Here is a 16445-nt window from a genome sequence, read left to right on the forward strand (position 1 = left end):
CTATTTTTATAAGTACGTATAAAAATATGCTAATACATATACTATGCTCGTATCTTTGTCATAATCTATTCTGTGGGTGCCGAGTGTTTATACTCTATAAGTATATATTTTTGTTAAAAGTATTTCTATTTTTCGAAACATGGGTGCACGCGAAATTTTGATATATTTTTAAGTTTATCAAAAAGAATTTATTTTGTCTCTCGAAAGTAATCTATCAATTGTTACGGCGTTGTACTTTTAGACTAAAAATAAATTAAAGTTTCGAGAAATATCAAAATTTTTTAATTCAGAAGATCTTGTTCATTTCATAAATAAATGTATTCTATAAAAAGAATAACCACGTTTTTTACAACAAATGTTTGTGAATTATAATAAAAAGCACACAAAATTGCACGAGATTTTATAAAAATACGTTTTCCATTTTTTTAATTTTAATATTATGTATAAAATATTAATTGCATAATATCTTTTGTAATCTCTCCTGTGCGTTCATAGGACAATCAAGTTATGTATTTTTATCGTTTGCGCTGTACAATGTATGTGTAATTAAATCTAAATGTTTATGTCAAAATAAAAGCAATATGCGACAATAGTGCTGTTTTTTTAAACTATAATTGAATGAAAACTGATATAAGCTCTTTTATATAAATAACGTGCACATTTGCATATCTATGTATTATCGTTATTCTCTTTCACATGTTGAAAAAAGAAAAGTAAATTAAATATTTTTAATTTTAATTTAATTTTTTATACTCGATTAAGAATTATAAAATTGCACGAGAAATGAATTGTAATAAATAGAAAAAAAATCGCGCCTTTCAAAATAATATATGTCAAAACATTTTTCTGTAGCATATATATAAGTACACAAAAATTTATAAAAGAGTAGCAGCTAATACGATACTGCCCTCTGCTATATTGATCCATGTGGTTCTGTCTCTTACTGTCTTGACTTTGGCTGCGGTCCGTTTTATGCTTAAGCACACATTTATCTATAGTATACGTGACATATACTACAGATAAATGCGCGATTGAACATGAAACGGACCGCAGCCTTTGAAGTGCCACGAAGCCGATAAAACAGGATGGCGTCTGTTAAAATGGCCGAACATTGATAGTAAAAGTTTGACCTGCTGAAGGAAAATTATTCAAGTTCACGCAAATCAATCATTCGTATCACGCCTATAACGCGTGGATTCATTTTCCTAAGGATATGTTGTCATCTGGTAAACGCAGCTTGTCCAGAGAGGACCTCAAAACCGCGGATAAAGATGAAAAAGTGAGTATACTTCTCGTTCATCCATATCGAAGACATGTGAAAAACAAGCAACGCTCTAAAACTTACGTCACAATTGGCGGGAAACTTGACACGTGTTCGAACTGTGTTTCGCAGGAGTCGCTATTGGAGCATGACAGCGATCTCGATGAGGAAATGTTATTCACGTAAGCTGGAGGATTCGCAATTGAAGAAAATTCTTGTAAAAATGTCGCAAGTGCCAAGTTTTAAGGAAATCCTCATAGAAAGTAACAAAAATATTTGTTTGCCAAAACAAAATTATTTTACTAAAATGTAACTAGCTACACAACGCTGTAATATTTTACATAAGCGCTGCTTATATAAAATATTACTTTTACTTTAAATATAAAAAGCATATATAGAAAAAAGGAAGTATTATGCTTAATACTGCTAAAATACTAATATGTTACATAAGCTTATATATACTTTTTATATTTTAAATGTAAAAGTTACTTTTATTTTAAAAATGTTATATTTGACAATGTTGACTCTTGCGGAATATTTTTACGGAAGTTTCTTCAGTTTATTTGGATGTACTGATATACGATACACATTTGCAGTCGACCGAGCACGTCAAGTGAAGATGCAAACGTTAATAGAAAAATGGACAAGTAAGATCATAAAAATATATTTATTGAACTCAAGTTAAATTGAAACCTAAAGTAAAACCTGAATTATATTAAATATAATTGTTAAAACTATATATAATATATAATTTTTGAATATAATTGAAAAAAAAGAAATTATGTTCATATTTAGAAAGTTTTCTTTTTCCGTCTTGTAAGGTTTGAGTTAGTATTATTTGTGTGTATTATTATTATTATTTGTGTGTATTCGCAGCGTCAGGATACAGATCCAAGAGGTGACCGACGTGATGCGGGACAATGTTCAAAAGGTGATGGATCGTGGTGAGAAGTTAGAGGATTTGCAAGAAGCGAGCGATCGTCTAAACATGGCAGGAAACGAATTCAGGGAAGCTGCAAAAAAAGCGCAACGCAAAGCATGGATGCAAAACATCAAATCAAGGATGATCATTATCAGCGTTACTGTGATAATCGTGCTTTTTATCGTTGGTAGGAAGTAACAGCATATATGGAATATATAATATTATTTTTAAATAATATCACACGCACATGAATTTTCTTTTTTATAAAAAATCTTACGTTTGTCTTTTCTCGTTTTTGTCTAATGGATTTTTGAATGATTTTATGACACAATTTACAAGTACTGTCATAAATATTTTTTTATAACGTCTAGTAGCGAGAACATAATGTGCCACATTAATAATACTTATAAAAAGAAAATAATATTTTTTAACTTACGCACACAAAAATCGGCAAATGAAAATCTACTTGTGAGTTAAAAATAATTAGGTTTCGTGACGCATTATTTATGATAAATTAATTTCTTAATACGCAAATTTCTCTTTAATTATATTACATCCTAATTCGATATACTATTTGCATAACATCGGTATTTGAATAATGCATTTTGTTCACTTCGTGTAATTTGCAAAATAATAATGTTCGAAATGTCGAAGTAAACCAATAGTAAATTGAACGTCGCGTCAATGTTAAGGAATATTTTACAATATTATTTAGTCAGATTAGCGCGTGTCGTTTTCAGTTCTGGACATCATGGTGCTTTACCTGGTTCTCAGATAGCGAGCACAATGTCTCTAACTACGATTGTTTAAAACATAAGGTATATAATTTTCCGCATTTCAAATTTTGCATAAATAACTACGTTTAAGAGTACCACAATCAACGCGAGATCGGAAAGAAAAAGTTATGAAATATATTTTAAACGCGAGATTAGCACAAGTCTTATTCAGATATTAATGAAGATTTTGTTGATTGCATTCAGTTTTTCACGTTCTCATTGCATTATCATTGTCAATAAACTAATACGTAAAACTTTAAACTTTAAATTTATTGTTTTCGTGATTTTTTACAGTATCCATTGTCGTGAAGTATACATAAATCTCCGACTGACAATGAGGAATACATAACATCCGACTGAGGAATCGCCGAAGTATCTTCTCTTTTGTATATTGATATCTTCCGAACCACACATATGTACATTATATAGCTATACATAAACCTCTGTAAGTTATAAATATATCTTCTGTTATATTTTCGTGTAAAAAACTGTTATTTTATTTTTATATACAACTGCGCAATCTGCTAAAAAGCTGCACTTATTTTTATCTCACACGAGCAATTAACTAAGATCATGGTTCTGGTTCCTGGCTGCACAGCCGTATTGAATTATTAACATTTATTAACAGATTTTTGTTTAGTATGTTAATTTTCTGATATTGTATGTTAATTTTACACAATCACTTCTTCTTCGCTGATAATCTCGAAGAATACAATGAACTGTAAAACATTTATTAACAGAGTTTTTTAGTATGTTAATTTTCTGGTATTGTATGTTAATTTTGCACAATCACTTTTTTGCTTAATAATCTCGAAAAATACAATAAACTGTGAAACACACTATACACTATGTACGCACTATACACTATGTACACACTATACACACTATATTCAATGATATTATTTTCTCGAAAAATACATTTTTTATAATCCGCATAATTCATGCGTCTTTTCACAAATTTATTCTACAAAGTTGTTTTCTAATTATCAATAAGTTATCGCTAACAAGTATAAATCTAAGTATTCTCAAGATAAATTGCCTTTTCTATACTGTGCACATTATCACATATTGCAGGTAAATACTTAAGATCTAGAGAAAGATATGATATCTATTGTATGAATTTAATGTTTATAGGTTATTTACCAATGCTTCTAAGTTTAATCACAAGATTGAAATTTAATCTTTTGTAAAACATCTATTCCTATTATTTCTCGGCTTTTTTTATATAACATAATTTAAATTATTATAAAAATATAGAATTTCTTAATAATAAGTATTCTCTTGTGCTATACAAAAATCATTTCTTCTAGTAGCAACATCTATTGAAAACAAGACATTGAAAACATAAAAACGGTTGCAGCAATTGGCAGCAACGTACAATAGATATATAAAACGTGATGATGTATGAAATTTTTTTATTCCTACATATACGCAATATAACATAATACTCATTGTATAAATGATTAAATCGTACTTTATTTATAAATTTTATATTTCTGTTTTAGAAAGTCATATTTGATTATTACAAAATGAAAAATTCATGATTTAAATATCAGCAACGATACGTATAAATATTTATTAACAATTTATTTTTGTTTATAAAATATTCATAACAAAGTTTGTATAAATTCTCTTTTTTGACGTATAACTCAATATAGATCGGACACTTAAATACTTTCTAAAGAAACTTAATAATTAAGTTTATATATATATATAAAATATATATGATATTTTTTAGTTATCTTATAAAAAAATTAGATATAGAATATATTTTATTGACTAATTCAACTCATCAAAAGTTTGCAATTTCGAAGCAGAAAGTGATCACGTATGGAACAATGTTGTACGTGACAAGAGTTTATATAGTGACCTACAAATTGTGCTACGAACGTGCGAGAGAATCTGAGTCTGTTTAAAGTAATCAATTCGTTCGATATCGATATCTACGCTAATAATATGTAGCGGTTTTTACGACATATCGACATATATTTTTCTTATTTATCTCTTTTTTCTTATATATAATATTACCAGTTTGCAGACCGATAACAGTGTCTTAAACACACTCCACTTTCTCTCACACACACATTTAGTTTCTTTATAGGTTTTTAATTATTGTTATCACATCTTTTTATCAAGATATTTTTTGACGGGCACTTATTAAAAGATATATATATATTTGCGTCGTCGATTGATATTAATCGCAAACACATGTACGCGCACTGATTTGCAAGTTATTGTTTATCAAAGATGTATTGCTTATCAAAAACTTAATATGCATGATTCAAAGATCAAGTACACACATAGTCCAGTCTACATGTTCTTTGTACTTTCGGTACATTCCCGCCTTATGGAGATATCGGTTATGCGCATGTGTCGAGGTTTTCACATGCATCAGCTATCAACTTTCATCAACCCCACCGCTTCGGAGTAGTCTCTTAAGCCAGCTAGTGACTTCTAATGTCTGTTCACGTTGTGCCGGTTAATGTCTGTCCCCGTCCTAAACGTGGGGAGACGGTGATAGCGCGATATATGTCGCTACGTTCTGCCGCGGTTTCATTTGCAAAACGGCATCCGGGTATATCAGTTCTCCAGCTTAACGATAAGCTCACGTTGTTTTCGTGATCGGTGTTAAAAAGTTAAACGCGACCGACTTGGAGTTCGGCTCGCGCCATTTCAAACGTCCTGAATAAATTTACCGTTCTGAAATTTGCAGAACGAAGAGAGAGCACGAACGGAAATCACAATGATGGATACGCAACAGCTTGTTATCACCGTACTGAGTTTGCTGCTCGGTGGATTTCTGCTCACCGGAAGTCGCTGGCGTCTTATTTACGTGCTGTATAAAACGTTGCCGAGAGATCTTCTGTGAGTATATTGAATGAACATACGCGGCGAACACACAAACGTACAGAGATGGAGAAGGGAGTAACATGATGCTCCAATTAGCAGATGTGTCACTTACCATTAACAAGTGCATTTTTCTTTTTGCGCAACACAATCACCATCCGCTGCTGTAAATAGCTTCTCTAGTGAAATAGACCATTCGAAGTAATACATTTTGAAAATCTACGTCGTATTTGCATTGTACTTTGGAACAATTGATAATGTTCAGTACTTGATATATATGCGAAATATGACGAATAGGATAGATAAAGTCACATTGCTGTTTTCGTTGACAAGTTCTTTTCAGAAGAACAAATGTCAAACTCTAGCTCATTATCGCACGTGGTGCTTGCATGTCGTCATAGTCATATTTATGTTTTATCAATATTGCGCGAACACTTTTTTTTTCACCGAACCATATTTTTATACTGGAGAGACACATCTGGCGAATAAAGCGGATGAGAGACACAATTCGGAGCTTAACTTGTAAATTTTGATTATTGCAACAATAGAAATAGTGAGCTGGTGCATTGTCAAAAATTACAAGGAGCGTCGACTCTGGCAAGATGTCATGTAAACATGTGCAATGATAACTCAGCGAGTGATAAAATTTTGTTCTTCTGAATAATAAATCTTGTTGACGATAACAACGTGATCCCGACTGTCTGTATGTATGCTCTTCGGATACTTATCAATCGCATTTTATATTTTCTCTGAAAAGTTTTCCACACGCGCGCTACATTTTTTTCGATTAAATGTATAAAAAAAAGAAAGAGAAAAAAGGAATGTTTACAGTATAACTTTGTTATACTAGTTATAAAAATGACAAGTTTTTATTAGAAATTCCGTTATTACGCAGTAAGCATAAAATTATCATATTTTTTCAGGAAATTTTTATGACTTATGTATTACAGATTAATCATTTGCATTAATTACTTGGAATGCAAAACTACTTGTTGCAGTCTCTTTTTGTATCTCTTTTTACACGTACAAACCTGTTATAAAATTAGCAGCAACTACCTGCTGCTTCGTCGTACTTGAGCGCCCTTCAATGTCGACACCATAATTAATATTTAATTGTAACAAACAAAAAACTATTATAACTTTGCTATTTTTGTATTAAAACTTTTATCTAAAAGTTAATATATACATGTACAAAATGTATAAATACAAAATCTTACTATACATAAACAGTAAAATATTTTGAGAAAACGAAGCAATTCACGAAAACAAATTGCAGAATGACACAAATTGTTGATCTTAAGTCGTGCGTTAACAATTTAAAGTCATTTAATAAACTAATAATTTTAAAATAAATTTAATAAAAATTTTTATTTTTTTATAACAGAATTCGATAGATCACTTAATTTTACGTAGAAAAGTACTAAATATTAGAATGTGATGAATAACTAATGGTTTCAGAGATATTTAAAACACAAATCATGATATAAGTGCGTATATGTTGGTTTCCTTTCAGTCGAATTCAAGGTCATGGACGAAGACGTGAGAAATAACGGTTTGGTGTGTATATGTATTAAATCTGTGTATGTGCGCACGTGCATGTAATACGCAATATTTTCCGAGATGATGTTCTGTTACAGAAAATTCATTGAAAAGTTCGAGTGTGTATTCCAGTAAACATAGAAAATTTTGAACATCATCTAAACATGAATTGAATTATTGTTTTGTTACACTTTTAAGATTTTTTACTGTTTTCATTAAAATGAAACACCTGTTGTAGAAATTTCCACAAAACTTATCTCATTAAGCGCGCAATGTACTTTATCTAAAATACCAAAATATAAAATGCAATATTTAAAAGAGAGAATGTATTTTTTTAAATTAGAGGTACCCGAAACATAAATGGAAAATTATGTGATCATATAGAATTTAATTATATGCGGATCGGATGTAATTTTGTATAATCGTATAAACTTTTATATAAGTCGAATATGATTTTATATAAGTTGGATATGATTTTATATGATCGTGTAAAATCAGATTCGAAATTTGGCGCGATCTAATTTTATATGATCATATATAAATATAAGAAATCATATACTGTTGTACATAATTTTATGTATTTATGATCATATAAAATCAGGTCGCGCCAAATTTCGAATCTGATTTCACACGATTACATAAAATTATATCCAACTTATATAAAATCATGTTCGACTTATATAAAAGTTTATACGATCATACAAAATTACATCCGATTCACATATAATCCTATATGTGTGATCACATGATCTTTCATTTTTTCTCGCGTATCTATAATTCTTAGTTTTAAATTTCTGTTTCTTTATAATGTTAAAAAAACTTATAAATAAACCAAGAAGTTAATCACACGGAATTACATCAAACTAAAAAAGATAGAGTTCCGTTTCGTAAAAAGCACGACAAAAAAATTATATCTCTCACATTTCATAGGCGGTTTAGGTAACTAATGACAGAGAGTAGAATAGTGTGTGTTCGCGTGACATACATCACGCGCGTGTCTTGTTGCATTAACCAATTGCAAGAGAAAGAGCATTACGTGAGGGTGCTTAACAAAGGATGTATTATCAATTTAGAAATCGTCTAATGTTACAGTTTGCTTTTAAAGATGTTTTATATTGTTATTCGAAAAAGTCTATATATTATTATATAGACATCTTGTTATATATTGTTATATACATCTTGTTATCCGCAATAATGTATAGTATTTCTTTGTTTGCAAATTACATTTAAACTTTTGAGTTTAAATATAATTGTAAAAAAAATTCAATGTTCTACTTTTGTATTAATAAAATATTTTTTATTGTAAAATAAATTAAGATACACTAAATAAAATGTTTTTAAATTTTGTTTTTAGGGGTGGTTTTCGATTTCTACAAGTGAGCTTTCTTCTTTGGTGGTGGGAGAAGAAAGAATATACAGTTGCAAAGGTTTTCTCGAAATATGCAATGGCTCATCCGCAGAAAATTGCTTATATTTTTGAAGATAAAGAGTGGACATATGAACAGGTAATAATAATCAAACGCATAGATGATTTGCATTCGTACATTTGCGGTACGTTGCGCTTTTAACACTTGCGTTGATGATTGTCAATGGCGGGAGTATTAGACTTTATTACTTAAACGGCGATAACGATTACATTTACATGCAAATCTCTTGTGAACTAGTTGTAGCTTTTGTAAAATATCATCAATTAAATTGCTTGAAAAATCGTCTTGCGCGCGCAAAGAATTTTTTTAAATCTCATGTTTGTATTGTTCCTATTTATGTTATTTGCAAAATTCTAAAAAAAAATTACCAACTATATATTACAATATATTTTTGAAGAAATAAATATTTTTGCTTATAATAATTTGTTACGTCTGAAAAATATAGTTGGAACACTTTAGCAATCGCATAGGACGATATCTGCGCACTAGACCGTATTCCCATTTTGACAGTATGGCCGTTCTTATGGAAAACTGTCCTGAATACGTCGGTATTTGGTTGGGTCTAAGCAAAGCGGGTTTTGTCGGAGCTTTAGTGAACACAAATCTTCGACACGATGTGCTCTTGCACAGCATCACTAGTGCTGGCTGCAAGGCCATTATCTTTGGGTCCGAACTGAAAGACGGTAAGATTTCGATTTGCGCTTTTTATATCTTAAAAGATCGGAAATATATTATATTTCCGATAAAATAAACAGAAACATGATTCTCGTTATTTACTTACATTTACTTACATTTACTTACATAAATAAAAAAACATTGCAAGAATATTTTCTATTAGCTCATGTAATGTTACGTAACAAGATTACATTAAATATGACATATACATTAAATATTTTTATATGCAAAATACACACGCGGAAGTAAAACGATTGCAGTTTTGCTCAAAGCGAAAATCATCTTTTTACTACTTTTGACTAAAATTTTTATCGACGATTTTTAAAGTTTTTATAAATATTGTATAAAACATAAATGCGTAACTAATAATTTTGTCAACATTGGCAAAGTTTCACACACATCTCTTATATTACAAAACTAGTGTCAATATTAGCACTTTTACCTCTATCGTGACTATTCATGATTATTGAGTTTTACTTTGGCAAACGCATTCTTTGAATGCGTAACTCTTGTTTTTTTTCCCTTAAATTGGCTGCGCTAGTTCACAGTCTATCTTTTTTTTATCCATATTAGATAGAAAAAGATAGATTGTCGACTAGTGCAACCGGTTCAGGGAAGAAAACTTTCTGTATTGCGTAAAAACCAATATTCGTGTACATTACAAACATTATCGAGGCATGTTGTGTGCAGCGATTCGCGACATCAAGAGTAAAATACCCAACATCGAGCTTTACCAATGGTCGGAGTCAGCGGACACGTCGATTCTGGATGGGGCAATCGATCTCAACACGGAAATCAGCAGCATTAAACCCGACCCTCTTATCGTCCAGCTTGAACATTCAAGTCCGCGGGACAAACTAATTTATATCTATACGTCTGGCACGACGGGAATGCCAAAGGCCGCCGTTATCAATAACTTGAGGTGAGCAAAATTATTAACACAACATTGCAGTGTACGAATTTATCGGAAATGCAACGGATATATATACACATATGTATGTACATATACGTATATATATGAAAAAAAAATACTTTAGTATCAATTTTTTTAAATCAATTTATAAGAGAAATATATATATATATATATATTTCCTTTTATAAATTATTAAAAATACAAAATCAGATTTTTTTTTTAAATCACGGTAAATTTCAATTTACACTTTTAGGTATATGTTTATGGCATGTGGCACAAAATCGATGCTTAATCTACGCTCTGACGATCGAATTTATGATCCACTGCCTCTTTATCACACCGCAGGCGGCATACTTGGAGCAGGTCAGGCACTTTTACGAGGCATCACAGTTGTGATTCGTAGAAAATTCAGTGCATCCAAATATTGGTCAGATTGCATCCATTACAAATGCACTGTAAGATTACTCAATTTTCTTATCTATATAACATTTGAACATTTTATTGTAGAAATTGAAAGATAGTAAGAAAACCTTTTAAACTATTTTGAATTGTATTTAGTTTACGTTTTTGGAATAAATTATATACATCAAATTATAAATAAACATATAAATTGTACTAATTGTACATGACTCTCTTAGTATATTTAACTATCAATAAAAAAAAAAAAATAATACGGCCAGTAAGTACCCGGTAAAAAATTTTTCATGTATAAAATTGTATGGACATATTTGGCATAAAAAATTTGTATAATTAGATATAATAATTCTAATTTATGTATAAGTATATATGAAAAATTTTTTACCGGGTATGTACAAAATATTCAAATTATAATTTAAATTAAATGTAATTCACAAAAATCTTTATTGGATGCTTGGTTTGTATTGTATAGAATTATCATATGGTTCTTTTTACTTCTCTTATGATTTTAATTTAAACACCACGTGTCAAACCGGATTTTTCACATTTATATGTTAATAAAACTCTTGCAAGAAAACCTTGACCAGAAGTCAGATCTGGATTTATTGCATGCCATAAAAAATCGTGTGCCTTTCCATTTCAGTTAGTTAAAATAGAGATACTTTATATATAATTCAAGAATTCAATAAATAAATTATTGAATTAAATTTAAGTCGAATTATAGTTTAGATATTTTGCACGTACATCGAAACCTTAGGTTTTATTGGCTGAATTAATTTTTTTTATTGATAGTTACATAAAAAGTTAGAGATGTTATGTGTATAACTTTACAATAAAGTTTTTATTTTCATGTTATATGTTACAATATATATGTCGATGATAATGCTCGAATTATAGAATGCAGATATGTTTCTTAACAATTTTTTTGTTTCCATTTATCTTGATAATTGCAGTTGTAAATAAAAGAGTAATATCTTTATTTTAGGCAGCACAATATATCGGTGAGATATGTCGGTTTCTTCTCACCGTTCCGCCAAGTCAGAACGATAGGTCACATAAAGTGCGCTTAATGTTCGGAAACGGCATGAGGCCGCAAATTTGGGAATCTTTTGTTAAAAGATTTGGTGTAAAGCAAATAGGCGAGTTTTACGGAGCTACCGAAGGAAATTCAAACCTTGGTAATTTGCTCTCATGTTTATGGCACCAAAAAGATTAATTTCAGAAAAATTTGACGTAATGCATATATTTAATATTTTAATTCTATCTTTATCTTATTTTCTCAACTCGTTAAGGGTTTTTTAATATAACAAACATTTATTTAAAAATTAAAGACATAAGGTTTATAAGAGTCTTACACAGGCACATTTTTCACAATACCATATCTTGATATTATTTTACAAATATATATTTTATGACTTGCAGTTAATATTGACAATAAAGTTGGCGCTGTTGGTTTTCTTCCGAGATTTGCTTCCAGCCGTTTGTATCCGGTTGCACTGTTGAAAGTTGATGAAGATACTGGAGAACCGCTGAGAGGACCAGATGGACTATGCATACAATGTAAACCTAGTATGTATACCATTGAAAACTTGTATGAAAAAAAGAAAACGTTATAACACTCTTCTAATATGTATTAAAAAAAAAACTGTTTTTTGTTTGCATTATTTTGACAGAAAAAAGTTCGAGATTTACAAAAATTCGCGCTTCTATTATTTTTGTATTATTTATGTAGACGAAGCTGGTATATTTGTGGGCAAGATCAATCCGAAGAAAGCGATCAACGACTTTAGCGGCTATGCGGACAAAAAAGCCACGCAGAAAAAAATTATATGCGATGTTTTCGTAAAAGGAGATAGCGTTTTTAATTCTGGTTGGTAATAAAAAAACAATATTTGTATGCCTTTATTAAATCAACGTAAAAACCAATGAGCCTAAGATCCTGGGTGAAGGTGAACGTGAAATTAAATAACAGCCAATGTAATTAAGTGGACGTTTCCAAATGATCGAAACGTCCACTTAATTACATTCGTCCAAATGATCGAAAGGTCGACTTAATTACATTGGCTGTTATTTAATTTCACGTTCACTTTCACCCAGGATCTTAGGCTCATTGGTTTTTACGTTGATTTAATTTTTCTTCGAGCCGTATTTATTAATTTTTATTTGCCTTATTAAAATTTATCTTTTTATAGTACGATTTAATAACTGAGTTTCTTGAACAGGTGATATTTTAATTATGGACGAACTCGGATACTTTTACTTTAAGGACAGAATCGGTGATACGTTCAGGCACGTAAAACAATATCTAGAATTTAGTTATTTATTTTTGAATTATGTAAAAATATTTGGTTTTTTTGATAAATTTGTATCGATACTTAGAATAAAAATATTATATTGCTATAATTGCAGATGGCGAGGCGAAAATGTTTCTACTACAGAAGTGGAAGCTGTCGTGAGTAATGTGACAGGTCTCAGAGACGCAACTGTGTATGGTGTCGAGGTAAATGGCAATTATATATTAAATATACAATATATGCCGTAGCGCTAAAATAGCAATTAATTTTAAAACTCTTTACAAAATTTCTGCATACTATCTCTGGATCTCTCTTTGTTAATGTTATTGAAATGTCAATGAAAGAGATGAAAATTTTAATATTGTGCATAATTTGTGATTTTCCAGGTACCTGAAAACGAGGGTAAAGCGGGAATGGCGGCAATATATGATCCAGAAAATTCTTTGGACTTGAAACATTTGCAAGAAAAATTGAAGCAAACTCTACCAACTTACGCCAGACCTCGATTTCTTCGTATTTTGTCGGATTTACCAATGACCGGTAACAGTTTGAATTTTTTCTATTTATCGACACACGCGCACATAGATTAAACTCAATTTGATATACTGGTGTTAATTGTTTATCATGTTTATGTGAACAGGAACGTTTAAACTGAAAAAAAAGGATCTTCAACAAAGTGGTTTTGATATTACGAAGGCAAGTTTTGTTATGCGTGTTTAAGAGTGTTAATTAGTTTTTCTGAGTTGTTTTGATATTAGTTATATCTTTTAGTTTTTGTTTTTTTTTTATAAGTAAAAGAATAAATTTGATTTTAATAATTCTTTCAGGTTAAAGACCCGATTTATTTCTTAAAGAAGGATGCCTATGTTAAACTAACTGATGAATATTATAAAGATATCATAGAGGGACGAATACAAGTGTAATTTTATTTCAGATAAGAATACGAAAAAAATAAATAAAACTAAACCTTGTGTAAAGAAAAATATCAATTATATTATAAATACAATAATATTATATTATAGAATTATAATAGTTCTTACTTTTTAAAAAAGTGAAAAACCTTAGATAATCATAATTGATAATTTTTTAGTTTACACTAAATAAACTATTTATATAACAAAATTGTAAATCTAACGAAATCTAAGTATTGATATTTTATATCTTTGTTATAGTAAGCTGCTAATATAAAAAATAATAAACTGTAAAGACTAAAATATAACCAATATCAAACTTTGTATATTTCTTACCAAGTTACTTTATCTTTCGACCGCCTGGTGTGTATATGTATCGCGCGCAATTGGATTTGTACGCACGCGCAACTTATTGTATCTTCAGTGATTCTCATTTTATTAACAATTTAATATAACCTTTTTTAGGACTAATAAATTTAATTGATGATTGTATTGTGTGCAAGTAAACTAAAATAATAAGATAATAAATAATTCCAAAAAGTTTTATGTATTTTTTTACTAGTAAATTTTGTTTATCAAAAAGATCAAAACAAATATAAAAAATTATATGCATATAAAATATTTGCAAGTTTTATACTACAATACTAATATATGAGTAAAATATATTGTTACCGTTACAATTGTTTATTCATTATTTCAACAATGTCATATGTTTTTAATTAAAATGTCTCTGTTAAAAAGTACGAACTGCTTTATATAGAAAATAATTTGTACAAAGAGTTAAAATTCAAAAATCCAATGTTTAAGTTTGAGTTTCAAAGTGGTTTTTATTAGCTTTGTAAATATCGACCTTGAAATAAAACAGAACAGTTATAAATTATGTAATGTAATAATTTTAACTATTTTTGATTGAGAACCCTTATATTCTTGTTGAGTTAGAATTGAGAGTATTCGTCGGGCTTTCAGTTACCAGTCACTCACTGGCTGGTGGACAGTCACTATACGAAATCGGTGTTATTAGAGCTACTATTTTAAGACTTATTGAAATTACTAAGACGTTAGGACTTTTCGATTCAGTATCTAGTTCTACTTATCTACGAGAGGTGATACAATTATTATCAAATACTTTGTGTGTGGGTGTGTGTGTATAAATTATTTTATATTTGTTTTTATAATATATGATGTACATACATACATACATATATATATATATAATTTACATATATATATATGTAAATTATATACTATAAAACCAAATATAAAATAATTTTAGAAATTTATACAATGTGAAGAATTCTAAAATGTTTTATCAGATAAGAGTATTTTTTTATTCTGAGTATCTTTTTGTGAGACATAAAGTAGTCTCTTATCAAATAACTCTGTTTGATTTATTAGTGGAAATTTACCTATGATATAAGCAGGAAAAAAAGATTGATGTAGTTTCGTTTTATTTACACTTTTCAAAATGAATAAAAGTTGCAAGACGATTAAATTATATTTGCGAAAATACAATTAAATCTCGTGAGTTTACTCAAAAAAGTCGGAAAAAATATCACACGTTTCACAATATCTCTGCCCACATCAATATATTAAATAAAATTAACTAATTCTATCAATATATTTTTGTATATTGATATATGTTTGTTTATTTGTTTAATTTGTTGTTGATATATCTCGTCTCTTTCTCTTTTTGTATAATTTCAGTAACACAATTTATCAGCAAACATAATGGACAACGACAAATTCTACTTCGCTATAGATCGCGGAGGTACGTTTACCGATGTATTTGCCAGGTGTCCTGGCGGCAAAATCGAAATTCTGAAATTGCTTTCGGAAGATAAACGTTACTCAGACGCACCGGCCGAGGGAATACGCAGAATATTGCAACAGGTAAAATATATACATATGTTTACAGTGATTAAAAATTTTTTAAAATAATTGTGCAATTTCTATTTCAAAATTCGTTAAAGCAATATAATCTGTAAAAACAAATTAAAAATATGCTGTTGAAGTACATGAAATTAGTAAAAAATGGGTTTTTTTTTTTAAATGAAATAGCTGCGATGTTATATACTTACATAATGGAAGAAGAATTACAAAATAACAGTATCTTTTTCTGTATATTAATTTTAGGAGTCTAATGTTAAAATGGAAGAGAAATTGGACACTTCTAGAATAGGATGGATTAGAATGGGAACGACAGTAGCTACTAATGCACTGTTAGAAAGAAAAGGTGCAAGAATGGCGCTGATAGTAAACGAAGGTCTTGAAGGTCTTTTGGACATTGGTAATCAATCTCGTCCAGATATATTTGATTTGGTTAGTATATAATTAAATATGCAAAATATACATAATATTTATAAAATAATATTTAATGTAAAATATACACAATATTTAAAACAAATATTTTCAACACAGAAATAAATCATTAGATGTAGAAAAGTTTAATATAATTTTATAATA

The 16445-nt window shown here is 29.4% G+C and overlaps 3 protein-coding genes across 6 annotated transcripts in view; all 3 read left to right on the forward strand.

Annotated features, from left to right (window-relative positions):
- The first annotated feature begins 1100 nt into the window (after positions 1–1100).
- On the forward strand, positions 1101–4027 carry LOC109855850 (synaptobrevin homolog 2-like). Of its 3 annotated transcripts, XM_020430509.1 has the most exons (6): positions 1101–1279; positions 1394–1443; positions 1858–1908; positions 2138–2370; positions 2924–3001; positions 3254–4027. In XM_020430509.1, the coding sequence occupies exons 1-5, from the start codon at positions 1214–1216 to the stop codon at positions 2959–2961; spliced, it is 438 nt and encodes a 145-aa protein (XP_020286098.1). In that variant the 5' UTR covers positions 1101–1213; the 3' UTR covers positions 2962–3001; positions 3254–4027. The 3 variants fall into 3 exon arrangements, with proteins under 3 accessions (XP_020286098.1, XP_020286099.1, XP_020286100.1); XM_020430510.1 differs by lacking the exon at positions 2924–3001; XM_020430511.1 differs by lacking the exons at positions 2924–3001; positions 3254–4027 and having other exon boundaries at positions 2138–2381.
- A 1168-nt stretch (positions 4028–5195) lies between these two features.
- LOC109855849 (long-chain fatty acid transport protein 4-like) lies at positions 5196–14054 on the forward strand. 2 transcript variants are annotated; one of them, XM_020430508.1, is made up of 14 exons: positions 5196–5534; positions 5673–5824; positions 8700–8850; positions 9218–9455; positions 10138–10369; positions 10614–10815; positions 11763–11955; positions 12200–12346; positions 12510–12647; positions 13000–13066; positions 13187–13277; positions 13458–13611; positions 13712–13767; positions 13899–14054. In XM_020430508.1, exons 2-14 carry the CDS (start codon positions 5703–5705, stop codon positions 13992–13994), a joined length of 1887 nt encoding a protein of 628 aa, XP_020286097.1. In that variant the 5' UTR covers positions 5196–5534; positions 5673–5702; the 3' UTR covers positions 13995–14054. The 2 variants fall into 2 exon arrangements, with proteins under 2 accessions (XP_020286097.1, XP_020286096.1); XM_020430507.1 differs by having other exon boundaries at positions 5198–5824.
- Positions 14055–14964: 910 nt separating this feature from the next.
- LOC109855855 (5-oxoprolinase) overlaps positions 14965–16445 on the forward strand; it is an 8654-nt gene continuing 7173 nt past the window's right edge. The window contains exons 1-3 of the mRNA XM_020430517.1: positions 14965–15085; positions 15687–15872; positions 16116–16301. Coding sequence (XP_020286106.1) covers positions 15711–15872; positions 16116–16301 — 348 coding nt within the window. The 5' untranslated portion in view covers positions 14965–15085; positions 15687–15710. The remainder of the gene's footprint in view (positions 15086–15686; positions 15873–16115; positions 16302–16445) is intronic.

Source organism: Pseudomyrmex gracilis, unplaced genomic scaffold (assembly GCF_002006095.1).
Source record: "Pseudomyrmex gracilis isolate BER0280 unplaced genomic scaffold, ASM200609v1 scaffold_100, whole genome shotgun sequence".
Lineage (NCBI taxonomy): Eukaryota > Metazoa > Arthropoda > Insecta > Hymenoptera > Formicidae > Pseudomyrmex > Pseudomyrmex gracilis.

Excerpts from the sequence above, each read along its gene's own strand:
- LOC109855849 (XM_020430508.1), top strand. The coding sequence starts at position 5,703 with ATGATGGATACGCAACAGCTTGTTATCACCGTACTGAGTTTGCTGCTC. Across the intron at positions 11,956-12,199 it reads CGAAGGAAATTCAAACCTTG|TTAATATTGACAATAAAGTT; the intron begins GTAATTTGCTCT and ends TATGACTTGCAG. Across the intron at positions 12,648-12,999 it reads AGATAGCGTTTTTAATTCTG|GTGATATTTTAATTATGGAC; the intron begins GTTGGTAATAAA and ends TTTCTTGAACAG.
- LOC109855850 (XM_020430509.1), top strand. The coding sequence starts at position 1,214 with ATGTTGTCATCTGGTAAACGCAGCTTGTCCAGAGAGGACCTCAAAACC. Across the intron at positions 1,444-1,857 it reads GATGAGGAAATGTTATTCAC|TCGACCGAGCACGTCAAGTG; the intron begins GTAAGCTGGAGG and ends ACACATTTGCAG. Across the intron at positions 1,909-2,137 it reads GTTAATAGAAAAATGGACAA|CGTCAGGATACAGATCCAAG; the intron begins GTAAGATCATAA and ends GTGTATTCGCAG.